Source organism: Tursiops truncatus, chromosome 8, assembly GCF_011762595.2.
Source record: "Tursiops truncatus isolate mTurTru1 chromosome 8, mTurTru1.mat.Y, whole genome shotgun sequence".
In the NCBI taxonomy this organism is placed as follows: Eukaryota; Metazoa; Chordata; class Mammalia; order Artiodactyla; family Delphinidae; genus Tursiops; species Tursiops truncatus.
Window position 1 is genome coordinate 57683454 of NC_047041.1, and position 14749 is coordinate 57698202.

Sequence of the window (14749 nt, forward strand, 5' to 3'; positions counted from 1 at the left end):
ACCAACTCCCCATTTCCCCTTCCCCCCGCCACTGGCAATCCCATTCTACTTTCTGTCTTTATGAATTTGGCCATTCTACGTACCCCATATAAGTGGAATCATTCAGTATTTGTCCTTTTGTGACTGGCTTAGTGCACTTAGCATAATGTCAAAGAACTTGTTGTAGCATGTGTCAGAATTTCCTTCCTTTTTAAGGTTGAAAAATACACTAAGGATACTCTCCGTGCACTTTTGCATCACCATTTGTCCTCATGCATGGTCTGCCTGGTTACTGTCAGTCTCTGCCACAGACTGTGAGCTCCAGGAGACAGGACCTTACCCCTCACGCTCACTGCTGAACCCCCCAGAGAACGCTGCCTGCTACGCAGAAGGCGCTCGTTGCGGATTTGTGCAGTGAATGAATGAACACTCTGAATGTTTCCAGGGCTCTCCCTTCCACCCTTTGCTCTTGCTCTGCCCAGGCGGCTTGAACAAACTTGTCCTCAACTGTGACTGCCAGGCCCCACTTCAGCACAGACCCACGCTTTCTATCCTGGGCCCCAGACCCACAGGTGCATCCCAGATCCTGGGCTTTCCCAGACCCACGCATCTGAACCTGAACTCACCCTCTTGCCCCACCTGTTCTAGGTAGCGCTCCTCTAGTGCCTTCATCGCCCAGGCCAGAGCCCAGGCATCACCCCGGGCTTCCCCACCTTGCCCCACACAGCCAACCAGTTACCATGCCTGGCCCGACCAGTCCACTTCCTAAATGTCTGTCCCCAACTCTCCCTCCCTGCAGCCTCTGGCCTGGTCGTGGCTTCTCCTCCCTTGCCTGACCTCAGTGGCCGCGGCCTCCTCTTCTGCTGCCCCTCTTCCCAGCAGTCAGACAGATTTTGTAAAGCATGAGGGAGGCTACACATCACCCCTGCTCAAAGCCTCTCGGTAGTCTCCAGGGCGCTTGGTAGAGTCCAAACCCTCCTCCTGGGATCGAGGGCCCCCAACCACGTGAGCTCTGCTGGCTCCCTCAGTGTCACCACAGGACTGACCCTTTGTGCTCTGTGCCGGCCACATGGACCCCTGAAAGTGCCAGGCCTCTCCTTACTCGACTTTGCACATGCTGTTCCTGCTGTTGAGAGGCAGGGTAGGAGGAAGCCAGCACCTCCTCCAGGGAAAATTCCCTGAGCCCACACCTCCCCGGCGCCCCCTGATGCCTTGAGAGCCCATATACTCAACCGTGTCCCCAGCAGGACTGTCACCTCCTGTGGCAGAGGCTTATCTCTTATTCATCCCTGTGTTTCCTGCACCTGGAACAGGGCCTGGCACAAAGCAGGTGCTAACATTTAATTCCATTCAACCAATATTCTTCCAGTCAATGAATAAAGTGAAGGCGGGGGGTGGGGAAGCAGAGGGGATTCACAGATCCAAGCTCAGACCCAGGGCTGCCAAGGTGAGTGGAAGGATGGTAGGAGGAGGGAGCATCTGCCCTGGGGTGCCCCGCTCCCACCAGCATTAAGGCCCCTCCCGCATTCTCTCCTGCCCTGGAGGGGGCTTCCTCCCATGGAGGAATGGGATGCCCCAGCGTCATTCCTCTCTAACTTCAGTCCCCTGTCCACAAAATGGGTTTGTTCCCACATGTCTGACAGCCACCTAGACTCAGAATGGTTGCTCTCAGGGACCCAGGCCAGGGCAGCCTCAAGCCTCACCTGCATCAGGGTGCGCAGTGACTCCACATACGACTGCTCTGTGTCCAGCAGGGTCATGGTCACATGCTTCCGCATGTCCTGGGGGGACAGAAGGCAGAGGATGAGCAGTGCCTTGTTCCTCTCACGCCCCCCACCTTCAGTCACACGGGCCCAGAGAGCCCATCCATGCCCTCTCCCCGGTCTTCAAGGCCTGTCCTCCCCGCAAAGCACCCTGGACCCCCACTCTGCAGGTCTGTGCTCATGTGCTCCCCCTCAGGCAGTGCCTCCTCCTGCAACTCAAATGCCTGCCTCCCCGGACTGTGCCCCTCAACCCTTGCCCCTCTGCTCCCATCCCCACGGCTACTGGCCGATCTGGAGATCTCCTGTTTACTTCTTGGCTCCCCTGTTGGGCTCCTGAAAAGAACTCAAAAAAAACCCAATAACTTCTCACATCTGTGAAAGTCAATGCCTCCAGGCCACCCCCCACTCCAGCTGCCAACTCTGAAAACCCCACCTTCAGGCTCAGCACTGTGGGGTCAGTCCCTACCTTGGGCTTCACAGCCTTCCAGAAAGTCAAAAATGTCACCTCCTGCTACATATGAAGAAAAGGTGGCCCAGAGAGGTAAAGTCAGTGCTGAATGTCATGCAGCAAGGTGGGGGCAGGGCTCAGCCACTCTCAGACAAGCCTGGATCCCAGTTCACTCAGTAAAAGAGGCTAACTGAGCCTTACTCCACACCAGGCACTATTCTAAGCATTGTGCATTATTTTACCCTTTTGACCACTCTGTGAGGTATATGTGACTATTCTTCCCATTTTAAGGATGAGGAAAAGGAGATCCAGGCATCAACACCTCCATCCTGAGGCTCTGATGATCTCTGCATTATGGAGTCCCTAAGGGGTCACCCAGACTCTGCAACCACACACCCAGGGACAAGGTGCATATCCCTGACAGGGCAGCCCATATTCTGTGGGAAGGTTTTGCTGGAAGTCAGTCTAAGGATGCCCTCTCTGTGTTCCACCCCCTGGGACTCAGTTTACCTACTGCCCCCTGCCACCAGTTTCTATGCCTCTGGCCCGCTCCTCCTCCAGGAAGCCTTCCCAGGTGGCGCACCTCCAACAGATGCCCTTCCCAGGAAAGGACTCCACTCTAGGTCTCCTCCAAGCCCTGGAGTGGTCCTGAGCAAGGTCCCAAACTCCCCAGGGCCCAGACCTCTGGGGCTTATACTTCCCTCTCCACTCTCCCTCCCAGTCCCCTCAGCTTGGCCTCAGCTGGAGTCTGGGCTCCAGCCATCAAGGCCTGCTAGTCTGCGTGGATGCTCTTTGCACGTGGCAATGCCATGGTGGGTTGTCCATGTCTGTGGCATCCTTCTAGTCCCCACCCTTGGGAGCCCCTCAGGGCAGGGACTCAACCAGTGGAGCTGCCTTGGTCACTACTGCACCCAGGGTATGTCTGCTGAGTGTGCCCAAGTGCCGGGCCGGTCCAGCCTGCCTGATCCAGCCACTGCTCGTCCCTCTGCTCGCGGACACCTTAGGTCCCCCCACCCCCCGACCCAGGGACTCAGGGATCATGCCTGTCCCCAAGCCTGTACTATGACGAGGCATACTTAGAAAAGTGGTCTCCTCTGCTAGGAACTCAGGGATGGGGGTGTGAATGACACCCCCTTGGGGGAGGGGAAGAGGCTGCCTTGCCCCACCCCCCAGCCCTGTGCTCTATTGGGTGAGAAGGCACTGAACCCTGCCTCGGAGCCCCAGCTACAGCCAGACCATCTATCCTCAGTGCTTCTGAGGCCTTTAAAACACCGGGGCAGCTTCCAGGAGGAGGCAGCACCAGTGAGGCCCACCCTAGGATGAAGAGCTTGGGAGAGCATCAAGGGCCAGAAGGGCCTCCCAAGGAAAGGCCCAGATGCCCCATCTCCTGCAGGGACACCTCAGCACTTCACAGATATGGCCTCATTTCAGCCTCACCCTCATAGCTCTGTGACAGGACTTGTTATCTCCACTTCACAGGTGAGGAAGTCAAGTCAGAGAAGTGACCTGACCTGTCTGGGGTCACACAGCCAGTGGCTGGCAGAGCAGGGACCTGAGTCTCTTCAGCCCCCTCAAGCTGAGCCTTCGGGCCCAAGAATCCGGAGTTCACACTCTGACCAGCCAGCCGTGGGCCACAGGGTCCTCAGCCTGGCCCTTACCAGCTGTGTCACCTTGGGTGGTCACTTAACCATCTGGGCTTCCACATTCTCCTCTATGAAATGGAACAAATAATACCTCCCTCCTAGGGCTGGGAAAGCAAGGAGCTGGGGAGCGGGGCAGCTCTCTCCACACACCGGGCCTTTCAGGTCCTCTGCCTCAGCGAGGCTGTTTATCGACATCCGTCTCCCTGCTGGACAGGGAGCCCCCTGACGGTAGGACCAGGCCAGGCTCAGCCCTGGGTGGTACAGCCAGCACCCTCCACCTCACTTCCCCAGCCCAGCCCTGCCAGGCCCAGCAGTGAGGGTCATGGGCAGGGAGGCCTCCTAAGGGAGGCAGGGCTGCTGCTGGGCCTCATGGCCCGGGGCTGGGGTAACTCATGCAGGGAGGCTGACGCCGCAACAGCCGCCTTTCCCAGCCTCCTCCCTGCTTGAAAGCTCAGTGCGTTGTCACTCAGCTGTCAGGTAGGGGTACGGAAAACAAGGCCATCTCCCTGTCACTGCATCCAGCACCCCTTCCACACGTGCCCAGACACGGGTGTGAGTGTGAGTGGGGGTGGGGCTGGGGGCCAGGGCAAACGGGAGGCAGGCAATGCAGCTGCCAGCCAGGTCAGCAGGCCCACCTGTTCTGGGCGGGACAGCCCAGGCGGCCCAGCCTCCCCCAGAGCCTCTCACCCCTCAACAGCCCCATCCGCAGACCTTCGCTGCATGGGGCACTGAAGGGGGAGAGGGATACGGGGCCAAAGGGATCCAGCAGGAAGACAGAGGAGGGCCTCTGCTACAAGTATAATTGGGACATCATGACCCAAAGCCCGAGACTCCTATACACACGGCGTGAAGGCAGAGATGCGTGTACACGGAGAGAAGCCGTAAAGGCCAGACACCCCGCAAAGAGAAAAAAAATGCAGCCAAGTCACCCGGTTGAGAACCAGGTCCTTCAGTCCAGAGACTTGAGGCAGTGGAGAGAGATACACACAACACAGCACGGGGAGGAGGACAAACCCACAGTCCTCACTGGAGCCCAGGAGAGTGGAACAATCAGAGTCCAGCTCCAGAGAGACACACAAAGGCATAGAGACAGCCTGTGGAGCCTCCCCCTCCCCCGCAGGGGAACACACCACCGAGCCAGGAATCGGGACACCACCACTGCCACCCCAGCATGACACCACCCAGGCCCAGCGAGCCCAGTGGCAGGGTTAGGATGGCAAGGGGGAGGGGCACAAAACTGACTACCTCCTACCCCCCAGCACATACATTCATCTGGGGATTGCCTCAGGCCTGAGATGGAGGCTGGAAAAAACCTCTCCCCGAGCCTATGGGCCCAGGATACCTACCCCTGGTGACAGCCCCTGCCTCCACGCAGACCTATATCACATGCTTAGTGCCACTAGGCCTTGCCAAGGCTGGGTCTCAGGGTGCAGGCCTCCCACCCCCGCTGAGCCGGCCAGCCCTTCTGCCATCCCAAGTTTGCATTCTGCTGGCACCAAACCTCAGCGTCCTGCCAGCCACACCACCCCTGCCAGGGCTCCTCACAAACCTTCAATCTCCCTGCCCCCATCACTGGTCACTGAGCCCCCAGCCCCACGGCCAGGCGGCTGGTGTGCGGGATCAAAGTTTCCGGCCCTGAGCCCCAGCATCTGCCGGTGCCTCCCCCAGTCCAGGGTCACCTGAGCTCTAGGCCTTGGCCCTGGTCCCTCGCTGCCCCTCCCCCTCCCCGTACCTGGGCCTCCCCGGGCTCAGCAGCGTCAACGCTGCTGCTCCCTCCGGCGGGCTCCCCGGAGGCGGAGGCGGCGGCTGGGCCCAGATCACGCATGTCTTCCAGCGCGATGGTGAACTGGGCCAGGGTCTTCACCATCTGTAGCATGCGGCCGGCCTGCCGCCGGGGCAGGGGCGCCGGGGCGGCGGGGGTCTACGGGCCCCCTCCCTCCCACCGACGCTCTCTCCGGGGGCTCAGCCGGGCCGCAGCGGCGGTCGCGCGGTGTCAGTTCCAGCGTCGATCTGATGGCGGCGGCCGGGCCCGCGGCGGCGCTGTTGCCTCCTCCGCTCGAGTGCGCCCGGCGAGCCCCGCGCGCGGCGCCGCTGGCGGCGCGGAGGAGGGGGGGGGGAGTCGCCCGCTCCCGGGCCACCCCCCTGCTTCACGCGGCCCCATCTCCCCCAACACGCAAAGGACGCCCGACCTCGACCCCGCCGCTCCGCCATACAGCGGTGTCAGCTCTTGGGCCCACCTCCCTCTGAGGACACAAGTCCGCGCACATCCGTGGACAAAGGCGAGTGCACTCGAAAACACGCACTTTTTGTCCACACCTGTATGCACGGAGGCACACGCAGTGGCATGCAAATACCTACACAGAACAGGCCCACATACATGGATACCTGCCCTCGGTCCTCGATTAGGAAACACGCCTGGGTCAGAGCCAAGGGCACACAGAACAATATAGTTCCATACAGACCTGAACCCTGACACACAAGAAACCCACCCAGGGCTGCACACAGTGACATGGGCTTCTGTGTTCACACAACTATAACCAGGCAAAAATAGGCACACAGATTTAGGGACGTGCACACACACACATCCCTGGGAATTGCTGCTGTCCTCCCGTCCAGGGGCAGAGCACTGGGACCATGGAGGGGGGGCTACCAGGGAATGGGGCCCACCATGAGTCATCCCTACTCCCACCCCACCCAGCTGACCTGTGTCCTGTGCTTGAGACACTCCCAGAGGGTTCCAGTCCTATCCCTCTCCACCCCATCCCACGTGGAGTGGCTCAGGCATTTACACCCTCTGCCCCACACCACCACCAGACTGTGCTCCAGGATGTCTCCTGGCAGGGTCCTCAGGACCTGTTGCTCAAATCCCAGGTGATGCCTGAACCTATTCCAGACTCACTTAATCATGAGAGCGGCAGGGTGAGCTTAGTTTTGCACCAGCTTCTACCCTCACCAAGGGACTCTGATGCACCCTGAAGCTGACCCGGGAACTCATACTCCCCTAGTGTACTGAGGGCTCCCACACTCACCAAACCCCCAACTGACACCCTCCCCCAAAGCTGCTTCCCCCAGGGTTTTCTGTGCAGTGGAGACCTTCTGAACCTATCAACAAGCCAGTCCCAGCTCCACCTTGCTTGATATCCCCCTCCCCTGCCACTTCTGTTCTAACGCCTAGAAACAGACCGGGCTCTCTCCTGCCCCAGGGCCTTGGCCCATGTCTTTTCCCTCTCCTACAAGTGCTTTTTCTTTTCCTTTAAGACTAGTCTTAGCACAAATGTCACCTCAGGGAAGCCCTCCCTGATCCTCAGATTAGGTCAGGTGCACCTGCTCATGCTTTCAAAGAGCCTCAGTTTTTCTTAACCAGGTATCATAGTTTGTAATTATACATCTGAGCAATTGCTAGATTGATGCTCATCTCTTCCCAGGGGACAGCAGGTTCCCCGAGGGCAGGGTCCACGTCCCTTTTGCAAGCCATAGGACTCTGCACATAGATGCCGGCTCATGACAATTAACTCCAATAACACTTCCTCCTCCCTTCTCCCCACACACCAAGCAGTCACCACCGAGAGGCAAACCAGCCCATGCAGGTCCCTGCTTATAAAACTTCCCTGGCATCCCATGACACAGGATCAGCCCTTCCTGCTGGCCCTTGCAGCCTCTTATCCTGTTCTGCCCCACTGCCCACCCCATCCCCCTGTTCAGCCCTCAACCAAGGTGAGTCCACACCCCACACCCCTGGCTAGCAGTGGCATCTTCAGAGAGTCCCAAATAACCAACACTAAAATTTTAACTCCCTAACAGACAATCCACAAGTAGCCAACAATGAAAACAGGCACAGGGAATTCCAAGAGAGTAGCAAGAGAAAACCGGTGTGACCTGCACCTGGCAGGGGCTCCCAGAGCAGTGAGCACTACACAGATTGGGGGGGGGGGGGCTGCTCCCAGAGCCTGCATTGGGGGGCGGAGCCCGACACCAGATGGGTGCTCCCTAAGTTTGTGCTGCATAATGAGAGAACAATTGGTGAACCCATTTGTCTCTCCTGGGTCACATGAGGGCCCCGCCCAGAGTAACTCTAGAGCCAGTCGGCTGAGAAAGAATGATGCAGGCAAGAGTGTGTACTCTGCGCAAACTCCCTTCCTGGTCCCTCTATAGCAGTGGTTCTCAAAGTGCGTCCCTGTGGAACTCACGGGAACCGTGTTAGAAACGCACATTCTCAGCTTCCCTGACACCACCCTACTGGGATGAAGCCCAGCAATCTGTGTACGGGCAGCACAGAGCCTTCAAGGCCAAGAGCCTGCCTGGCCATCACATCCCCAGAGCGGGTACTTGCCCAGCCGCTTCTGCCCCACAGATGCGGAAGTGAGGGTCTTCCAGGAGGGCCCCAAGCCCTCTTCTGCCTCTGGTCTGTACCGAGGAATCCCGTGAGAACCCCACCTCTCACTCTCCAAATGGGGTGGATTGTGGACTTCCCTGGGGGTGGGACCTGCTCCCCTTCCTCCTCCTCTTGGGCTTATCACATTGCGGAGGGCTTGGAACAGCCAGACCAGTTGACTGAGTGATGATACGAGCAAGGAGGATGGACACCAGTCCAAATAGCCAGGTCCCAAAGATAATCCCACACTAGCACAAGGGCCTGTGGTCTGAAGGCCTCACCCCAGGCCCATTGCTTGATACTGTAGCTACTTAACCCACATTTGGCTTTCTCTCAGAACACCTCCCCCCCATCTGACCCTCTCTCCAGCTATATGACCTGGGCCTTATTTCCTCTAAATTGTTGGGAGGTAGTGCACAGCTTGGACTTGTTAGTGAGGTACACTCATTCCCTCACTCACTCCAGCGGGACCAGGCCCTGCAGAGATGAATCCATTCTGGCCGGCACCCAGGAGCTCCCAGACGACACATAGGGTTCAGCAGAGGGAGTCGCCTCTGCCTGGGGGACTGGAGGGGAGGGGTATCCAGGGAGGGCTTCCTGGAGGAGGCAGGGTTTGAACAAGGTCCCAGGGTCAGGAGATTCAGAGGCATGTGGGTGCCCAGAAGGCAGAGTTCACCAGAGGCCCCTGCCCTGGAGAAAGGGGCAGGGCCTGGTGCTGAAGGCTTTGCTTGCTGCCGCTGCTTCATTAATGACAGCTAATTAGATCCAAGCCCATCGCCGTGGCAACACAGGGGCTGGTTGGAGTAGGGAAATGAAAGGAAGCTGAGAGAAGGAACAGGAATGCACAGCTGCTGAATCAGGGTGTCCAGGGATCACCCCCACAACACCACAGGTATCAGAGCCCCTCAGGGTGAGGTCAGCTGGGGTGGAGGCTGGAGACACCCCTGGGCAGGTCTGGTTCTGCTGTTGTTCCTCTGCGCTCCCATTTCAGACACTGATTTCTTTTCCTTTTGGGTATCGGCAGTCGTTTCGAGTGAATCTGGCTCAGAATAGTTTTTGTTAAGTGTGTAAGGTAGTTGGTAAAGGCCCATCTAGCCCTCCTCTTCATACCCCAAACCCCACCCACACCCCATGTACCTCCCTCCTCACCAAACAGCTCCCCTCCTCCTCCTCAGTCAGGGGAAGGCAAGAGGCAGGGATAGGAAAGGGCTCTGCTCCGCAAGGCCACCACCCCACTCCAGGAGCCAGCTGGGCACCCCCTGCCAGCCCTGGGGAACACGAATCCTCCCGACCCCCACCTAGTCTGCTGACAACGTCCCCATCTCTGAGGGAAGCCTAACAACCTGCTTGCCTACCTCTAGACACACTCCCACCCTGAGCCCCACCAAGACCACCTGCAAGACCTCTTGCCCACTTGGGGCCACTTGTCCTGGACCAGCTGGGGGACCAGTGATGAAAAAGGACATATGGATGGACAAATGGATGGATAATGAGTAATGGCTGAATAAATGAAAGGGTGGATTGATGATGGATGAATAAATAAATGGATGGAAGAACAGAATGATGAATCAACAACAAATGAACATAAATGGATACACAGACACATGGTCCAATGGATGAGAAGTTAATTGAGTTCTTATTTCATTCATTTGTTGATTAGTTTAACAAATATTTATTGAGTACCTTCCAGGTACCAAGCACTGTGCTGGGGACTTAAAGGTAAGAAAACAAGTCTGCGCCCTGCTGGGCACCACAGTCTATGTGGGAAGACAAGAGTTGAAAAAGAAATGACAAGTACAATGCTGGTTCAGGGGCAGCAGGTCTCATCAGGCTCCTGCAGGATGGGGAGGGGTCGCCAGCCTTTCACAAGTGCATAGCTCTAACATATTTGCCAGAAGAGTGTCTGGGCCCCAGAGCTGCCCAAATCAGAACACTGGGAACGCCATAATCTTAGAATCCTCACCATCACTAATGCAAATTGAACACTTTTCAGGTGTGAAAGCACCCCACCATCGCTTTCCAAGCCCTGGCTCCTTTAATCCCCACAGGAGCCCTATGTCAAGGGCTTTGATATTGTTACTCCCCCATTTTACAAACAAGGAGACTGAGGCTCAGGGAGTCACCTAATTGGTAAGGGGTGGAGCCCAGGTGGCTGCCTCCAGGTCCCATGCTCTTAAAACCACCACCTGCCCTGGAGAGAGCCCCTCTCCACCTCCCCTCAGGCTCCCCTGCCTCCCTGGTGCCGTGGTTGCCTGAATTCCCTTTCTCCAGCCTCATCTGTATTGAGACAGTGAGGCAAACATATTCTCCTGACCCAGGACGGATTTGGTAGAAAACAAAATGCTGTCCACAGGCAATGCTGGGATCATGGAGGATCCTCTTCCCTGGGAACTGCACCCTGGCTAACGGCCCAGATGGACTGTCTGAGCTCCTGACCTCACTGATGTCCACGGGCATTAAATTAGTACTGAATGTTCCCAACCTAACGTGCTATCCATTTTGCTGATGGCTGCTGCCCTCCTCAGGTCCTCAGGTTCATCAATGAAATGAAAGTTCTAAAAGAGGGACTTCTGGGTATAGCCATTAAAAGGGCAGACTGTGGAGCCAGACAGCTTGGGCTCAAATCCTGGCTCTACCACTTACTGGTGGTGTGGCCTCGAGCAAGACACTTCCCCTCTTGGGGCCTCAGTCTCTCCATCTGTTCTTGTCTGAGACCCCTTCCCTCTTCTTCCCATCATCCATCACTTCCCACGTCATGGCCTGTCCCTTACAGACCCTCCCTTCTAGGAGGCGGAGACTTCTCAAGGCTCCACAGAGTTCCCAGGCCTCAGGCAGCTGCAAGGACAGCGTCCAAGCCACAGGACTCCCTTGGGACTGGCTGTTCCGGGTGGGCCCCAGAATTCTGGGGAATGTGCTTTGAGAACGGGAAGGAGAGATCAAGGGCCTAAGGAGTCCTTCCTGCCACAGGGCCACTGCCCTACTTAGGTTGGACCGTGTGCACCTGGAGGTGGGACTATGAGAGACACGACGCGTGTCCCAACTGTTCGGATTCATCCACGTGTCTGTGTATGCCCCTGCCAGTGGTCTTCTGTGGCCACGTGATACACAGCCCCTCCGTGGGTGACGGTCTGTGTGGTTCTGTGGCAGAGGTGGAAAGGGGCCACTTCAGTAAAAACCAAAACCAGCTATAGCTGAGCATTCACCATGTGCCAGGCACAGGTGAAGTACTTTACATCACTGTCTCAATTATCCTCATGAGCACCCCAGGAGGTGTGGTAGACTGCATTTTTAGGTAGCTACCACAATACTTTCCATGCCACATGGTCTTCTTACAATGTGGCGTTGACACTCTTCCTACAGAGTGACGAGGTTTACGTTCCCTCTCCTTGAAACTGGGCGGACCTTTGTGACTACCTTGACCAACAGAGTACAGCAGAAGGGATACCGTGCGACATCCAAAGCTAGGCCATACACATGCCACGTACCTTCACCTTGCTCTCTTGGGTCACTCATTCTTAAAGGCCAGCGCCATGTTGTGAGGAAGCTCAGGCCACATGCAGAGGCCATGTGTAGGGTACTCCAGCCAACAGCCCAGATGAGGTTCTACTCAAATGCCAGCAGAAGCTGCCAGATTTGTGAGTGAGCACGCCTTCAAGATGAGTCCAGCCCAGCTACTGTCTGATTGCAATCGCACGAAAGACTCTGAGTAAGAACCACCTAGCTGAGAAAGCAGGCCCAGAGAGGTGAAGAAGCCACAGTTATGTAGCCAGTAAGTGGCAGAGCTGGGCTAAGAACCCAGGGTCTTTAATGTCCTGATGGGATGAATGAGGCAAGAGGATGCTTTCTGCACAGACCCAGATTTCATCTGTTGGCCCAGTGGGGTCCATCTGGGACCCCAACCTCTGTAGCACTAGAAAATCTCACCATCCTTCCAAAAACTATCTCTGATGGCTGAAAGGAGGACTGAGGGGGCAGCTGTCACTCCCTATGCTGGGGCTCAGGCCCAGCTTCTGGCAGCTCAACGATGCTGGCCTCCTTTCAGCCCAGAAGAGACACCCTACCCACTGTACTCCTGACCCCCTCACCTCAGGGAATGACATACATTCCCTATACCCTTGGTGGGGCCTTAATTTTACTGCCAGCTCATGTTTAGCGAGGTGCTGTTTCTTATGTATTATCTCATTTAATCCTCACACCAATCCTCTGAGTTATATATCACTATTATCACCACTTTACAGATAAGGAATCAAAGGCTCTGAGAAGTGAAGTAACTTGCCTGAAGTAATGAAGTTGGATGTGGCAAAGCTGGGATTTGACCCCCAGTAATCAGCATATCAGAGAAGTTGAGTGACTTCACCAGGGTCACAAAACACATAAATGAGGAGTTAAGCCAAGCCAGAGCACCTAGAATTAGACGGCAATGGGCTACATCCTCTTCTCCGGATGACTGGAAATAGAGATGAAAGTAGGCAAATAGGAGGAAGGTCTCTGTGTCTGTCTCCCCCACCCCCCGCCTCGCCACTATAATGCTCATAAAAGCAGAGACCAGGTCTCTCCATGTTCACAGCTGTGTGCCTGACATACAGGAGGTGCACCATACATATCTGACTGACTGACTTGCCCTGTGACTTTAGCCAAGTTGCTCCCCCCTCTGGGATTCAGTTTCCCCTCTGTAAACAAATGAGGGAGGAGGGAAGGTGCAGGTGGACTCTAAATTCCCCACCAGGCTCCCTGAGGGAGGTGGGTAGGTGAGGTCATGCTCAGAGATGGGGCATGGACAGCCTGACCTTCCTCCCTGATGGCAGGCGCCAGGATCCAGCCTTCTGGCCTAAGTGAGGAAGCTGGAGCTCCAGAAACTGCACTTCCTCTAGACACCCACAGGTGGCAACAGAGGCCCACATGGCAGGGGCTGCGGCGCATGTGGTTTGAATTTAACTCCAGTCTTGTTTCATGTGGGTTTTTTCCCCTTCTTCTCTGCCCTCCAACAACCACGCCTCCCCTTCCTTAATTTCAAGAAGATAACAGCTGGATCTTCCAGCCTGGGAAGGAAGAGTTTCTTAACATTACGGATAATGGCCAGAAGCAGGAGGCGGGGGTTAGGGGGTAGGTGGATAGACAGACCCCAACAGATGTGAAAAACATCTCTTGAAGAGCTAGTAAGCTCTGAATTTACTCACCTCCAGGGCCCAAGTGGTTGGGACTGTCATTCCCATTTTACAGGCAGAGAAACCAAGACCCAGATCTTCTGGGTCCCACATCTGGGTGGCGATGTGGGGTGGGGTGGCGGATGGGCAGGAATACCATTGGGAATCTGATGAAGCCTTCAAGTAGGATCTGCTAAATCTGGCAACCCTGGCTCCCAGGAAAAGCACCCACCCACCGCTGCGCACACTGCTGCTCACAATAGTGGTCTGGCCCCTGGTCCCAGCCCTGGCTCAGAACTTGTGGATGAGGTCTGCTTCCAGAGCCCTCCCATACGAGCTCTAAAAATTACTTCCTCCAAAATGTCTAAACCTTGCTCAGCATAGAACACTGTACAGGGAATCGAGACCATATGGTCAGGGCCCAGCACCACCATCTTCCAGCTGTTTCAAACATTCCTTTCCCTCAGCCTTGGTTTTCTCACTTCAAAAATGAGGATGAACACCTACTGCAGAGCAGGTGCTCTGCAAAGGAAGGCTCCCTTCCTTCACCTCCACCCACTCTCCAGCATACAGGGTGGCTGGGGTGAAGGATCGTGGGAACGGAAGTTATCCACTGCCTGTTTCCAGCCCCTCCTGTTCCCTCCCTCCTTCCCTCGAACCCAGGCACAGTAGGGGGGGGGGTTCCATTTGTGTGTGTTGTTCGGGTGGGATGGGGTGTCCTGCCTCTAGAGCGGAAAATGATTCACTGGGCTGTGGGCCAGGCACCCTGGGAAAGGCCAGGCCAGCCTCAGGCCAGAGCCCTAGGGAGCCAGGAGGCAGGGAGGAGGGGGCAGGGCTTGCCTGAGCTGGAGATATAATCCTGGGGGCTCTCAAAGCTCCGCAGCCAGAAGAGGCCATCTTCCCCACGTACCACAGTGCCAGAAATTCTACTCAGACCAACAAAGGCCCAGAGAAGCTTGAGGTGTTATCAGCTCCTACAAACCTACTAATCTGACCTCTGTTCTAAGCACGGACGCTGCTGGAACAAGGCAGAGGTGCTCCCTTCCCTTTGGAGCTCACAGATGCATGCCTAGAACAGAGCCCACCAATAGTAAGTAAAATACATCTTTGTGTTTCAGTGGATGAATGAAGCAAGCATCAGTGTAATGAATGTGCACAGCAAGTTTAGAATGTCCATGTTCAATCCTCCCTTGAAGGAGGGAGCCAGAGAAGGGACTGTTCTTTCCCATTTTACATATGGGCACTGAGGCCTGGAGAGGAAAGTGTCTCCTGACTCCGAGGGTAGCAGGCAGTCAGCTGAGGCTAGAACCAGGCCCTTGGGGCTCTGCTACCACAGCTTGTCCAAAGGGACCCAACCAGCTGGAAGGCATTACGGTCTCCACCTCCCTTGCCCCTACCCT

The 14749-nt window shown here is 56.3% G+C and overlaps 1 protein-coding gene across 2 annotated transcripts in view; it reads right to left on the reverse strand.

Annotated features, from left to right (window-relative positions):
* The window catches only part of ARHGEF17 (Rho guanine nucleotide exchange factor 17), a 58036-nt gene that overhangs the window by 18459 nt on the left and 24828 nt on the right, over nt 1-14749 (reverse strand). The window contains exon 2 of one of the 2 annotated variants that reach the window (XM_033862310.2): nt 1683-1760. The exons of the other annotated variant lie outside the window; for it this stretch is intronic. Within the exon in view, the coding sequence (XP_033718201.1) occupies nt 1683-1760 (78 nt within the window). The remainder of the gene's footprint in view (nt 1-1682; nt 1761-14749) is intronic. 2 annotated transcript variants of the gene reach the window in all.